General features: G+C 47.6%; 1 protein-coding gene across 1 annotated transcript; it reads right to left on the reverse strand.

Moving 5' to 3' along the window:
- Nucleotides 1–232: 232 nt before the first annotated feature.
- LOC120065184 lies at nt 233–3211 on the reverse strand. The gene is made up of 2 exons (XM_039015970.1): nt 3099–3211; nt 233–1982 (listed from the first exon to the last, which is right to left on the reverse strand). The coding sequence occupies exon 2, from the start codon at nt 1936–1938 to the stop codon at nt 622–624; it is 1317 nt and encodes a 438-aa protein (XP_038871898.1). The 5' UTR covers nt 1939–1982; nt 3099–3211; the 3' UTR covers nt 233–621.
- Between the last annotated feature and the right edge of the window lie 469 nt (nt 3212–3680).

Genomic DNA, 3680 nt, shown 5'->3' on the forward strand with positions numbered 1-3680 from the left:
CTCTTGACAGAGTGATGCAGAATGTAAAAAATGGCTCAACTGACCCCCTCTCCCCTACCTGTGTTTTGTCCAATCAATTTGCAATGAAAAAAACACATTGAAAGGCCCTGGAAAAGTGTTGTGAATTCCTTTGCAATGACTAAGCTAAAAGTTTATATTCAATCAGTCATGACTCATTCTTACCTGATATAATGATGAAGTTATGGATTTGGTCAAAGAAGACACTCAAAAGTAGTCGTAAAAAATCAACTAGCTAGAATGATAATTTAATCAATCAATGATTTTTGTTCAAGGGCAGTTGCACACTTTCATGCCAATGAATTTTGCTCCATCTGTTTCCAGAGGAGGCAGAACAACAACACATCAACTGAAAAGTAGTACCGTTACAATAGTCCCTGCACTTGAAGTATCAGAGGTGGAAATTGAGTCTGACCTGACCAATAGTACTGAAGGAGGAGAGGAGGGGTTTGGGTTGAGAGGACGGGGTAGAGGAGAGGTCAAGGTGGTCTAAGAGGGTTGACTCAGGGGTTCCCTGAGACCACTTCCTGGTCGCCACATCTCTTTATGATGCCATTGGCTGAAGCAAAATCATATCTGACTACCTACCAGGCTACTGGCTGTTTACTGTATGGTAATGACTCCCTCCTCCCAACTGTACTCATTAACTATTAGGTCCTCCTGCTGCTTCATGGAGGACAGCAGGTACTTGATCCCAGCCTTCACCCCCGTCTTCACGCCTGCCCCGGCAACGTAGCCCGCTACACCCACCGTTCCCCCAGTGACGGCCATGAGGGCGTCTGTGCCCAGGTCGACGGCGCTGAGGATGGCTCTCTCCTTGGCCGTCTCGGAGCAGTTGACAGAGGTGTAGTAGACGGCCGTGCCCAGGTTGTAAAGGGTGCTGACGACAGGGATCCACTCCACCACGTTGTACACCCGCTCCTCCTTCTTGTTGACGCAATTCCGCTGGGGGCTGCGCCGCGCCCGCCGCCCTGAGGCCACAGGTGACTTCTCCTCCTGCACCTGGCACTGTCGAATCCAGCATTCTGAGTCAGTGTCCTCAGAAGGCACCACCCGGCTGCCTGGCTTCAGAACTGCCTGGTACTGCCCTCTGTTATGGGACACACCCGCACACTGGGACCCCAGGCTCTCACAGGCCCTTATCGCCTCCTCCAGCCCCCCTGTGGCTCCCTCCATCGCATCCCCTAACAGCAGGGTCCCATTCACCCTGGTCCAGCCCTGACACTGCTCCTGCTTCCCCTTTCCAGAGGCCCCCTGCCCCCTACGGCCCTCCCCAGCCCTGGCCAGCTGCTGGATGTTGAACATAACTGCCTGGAGGTGGCGCTCTGCTTGGACCTTCCCCACATGTGAGGTAGGGGGTGTTGTGGCTCTGGGATGGGGTGCTCCACTCGCCATCAGACTCTCCACCTCTATGAGGAGCTCCTCAGTGTCCTCCACCCCCAGCAGGTTGTACAGCCTGAGCACCAGGGTCTGGGCCTCCCGGGGACAGCCTGCCACCACCAGCACGGGCACTAGGGAGAGGCCCAGGAGCTCCCGGGGCAACAGGGCGGAGGAGGGGTCCTGCAGGGTGGAGGCAGACAGCAGCTCCTCACAGCTGGTGTTGGCCTGGATGAGGATTCGGCCCTGCAGCTTGGCCTTGAGCGTGGTGACGACACGCTGAGCAGACTGTGCCCTGGCCTCATCCTGCACCACCCACTCTTCAGGGGCCGCACTCTCTGCTGCACCTGATGGAAGACCAAGCTGGGTCTGGGACCCAAGGAGCAACTGCTTCCCCTTTTTGATAGTGTCCCCCTCCCCTAAGACGGAGGTCTTGAAGGCCGGAGTGTTCTTCAGAGCAGGGGGAGTTGGTGTCCTACACAAAGCCTGTTCAATCAGCAGTAGTTGGATCAGAAACAGCCACTTCATCTTAGGATGCATCATTTTGCCTGGGAGAGTTCTATTCCAATCCAGCTGCACACAAAAATCTGGGGAAGACATTGAGGAACAGTCAGTCAAAATCGATGGTTTTTTAAATAGCACGTTTGCATAAACTTCAACTCAATATTTGTTTTGTCGAAACCAACGATTCGCTTTGGCTTGTGAAGGGGCAAACACTCCAACTGGCTTTTTGCCAACTCTAGCTCTCTAGCTAAGCCCTCTTTGCTGCTGCATTATGTCCCTCAAAACAATACAACAATGTGCTTTCCTGAACATCATGCTGTCTATGTCAGGGGTTCTCAAAGTTGAGTCCACGGAGGTACAGTATGTACATTTTTTAAATGAATATTACTAACAACAAAAGATTAAATTCATTTTGGCCAAGGGATCCGTGGAATAAGTTTAGAGGGTTCAATACAATAGAATACAAGGTCATATATTTTTTTTGACGTACATGCACTGTAATTTAAGGTTTAAAATTTCTATGTTTTCTCTCTGTCTTATTGCATGATACATGTGTAGAATTGCAGGATATTAACTATACAGCTGCAACAACAAAATATCTCTGCCCCATGACAAAATGTTTGGAATTGCTTGAAAACGGAAAAAAGAAAGAAATCCAATGCTAAGAGGCAGGTCTTTTAAATGTTCCATACAAGGGCCTTTTACTTGGTTCGTCTGACCATACACTGCCGAAGTCGTAGTAAAACTTCTTGTTTGCTATATATATTTTTTTTTCTCACTCGAGTTGTATTCTGATTATGAGGTGGTCCCCGATGAATTTGCTATCACAAAAGGGGTCCCGGTCGTAAAATGTTTGAGAACCTCTGGTCTATCTAAAGCAGATAGTATGCCTCTTCACTTTTCTTTGACTTTTCTTTTTCATAAATGTCTCATATTATTTTAGAATATAATAGGTTGTCTGTCTTCATCAGACGGATGTGAGTTTTGATGAGGAGAAGAACAAAGGGGTAGAACATAGTCCAAAGATAATGTTCCAATAATTTATCAAAGATGGCTTTGAAGTAGAAAAGGACATTTTTACCACCCTCCATGTTCCCCATTATCTAACTATAATGTAATTTACTCACGCACAACTTACATTAAAAAAACACATTTCATATTTTAATATGCATCTTAATAAACAGTTGTTCAACACTTACCTCTAACGTCCGTCCAAATCCCTAGTGTGTGATACTCCGAGCCAGGTTACTTCACTATTTAACACAGCTTTTGCCCAAACGATGACACCCCTCCCTCTCTCTTACCCACTTTCTCTGCCTCTCTCTTTTTCTGAGTTGACCTCATTGCTCAACAGTTAGGACAAGGATGGAATATTGATTCACGTGGAGAGGGTCCATGTTTTCTAAAGCCGCTTTGTTTGTTTGTCCCTGCGTTCTTTCTCTCTGTCTCTCTCTCTGTTTTTGACCCAGATACTTGGCAGCAATCTTACCTCGTGCCCTGGGCGGATTTTTCATTCTGGTCAAGAAGCGGGAGAGATGAAAGTCATCCTGTGTGAAGATTTCATCAATCCCACCCATCGTTAGTTCTACAAAATGAAACTAGACTGACTCAATGAACCAGACATCACTCCCCTCCTTATTTTAAGTTTTACTGCCAAAAATACCCCACCACAACATACCCCTCTCAACACACTAGACACTCCAACACTTCATTACGAACAAGAACCTTTCGTGTTGAAGTCTAGGGAAAATGCACCTCCCTTTTCTCCAGAGGGCCTATTC

This window comes from Salvelinus namaycush, chromosome 20 (genome assembly GCF_016432855.1).
Source record: "Salvelinus namaycush isolate Seneca chromosome 20, SaNama_1.0, whole genome shotgun sequence".
NCBI lineage: Eukaryota > Metazoa > Chordata > Actinopteri > Salmoniformes > Salmonidae > Salvelinus > Salvelinus namaycush.

Excerpts from the sequence above, each read along its gene's own strand:
- LOC120065184 (XM_039015970.1), bottom strand. The coding sequence starts at position 1,938 with ATGATGCATCCTAAGATGAAGTGGCTGTTTCTGATCCAACTACTGCTG.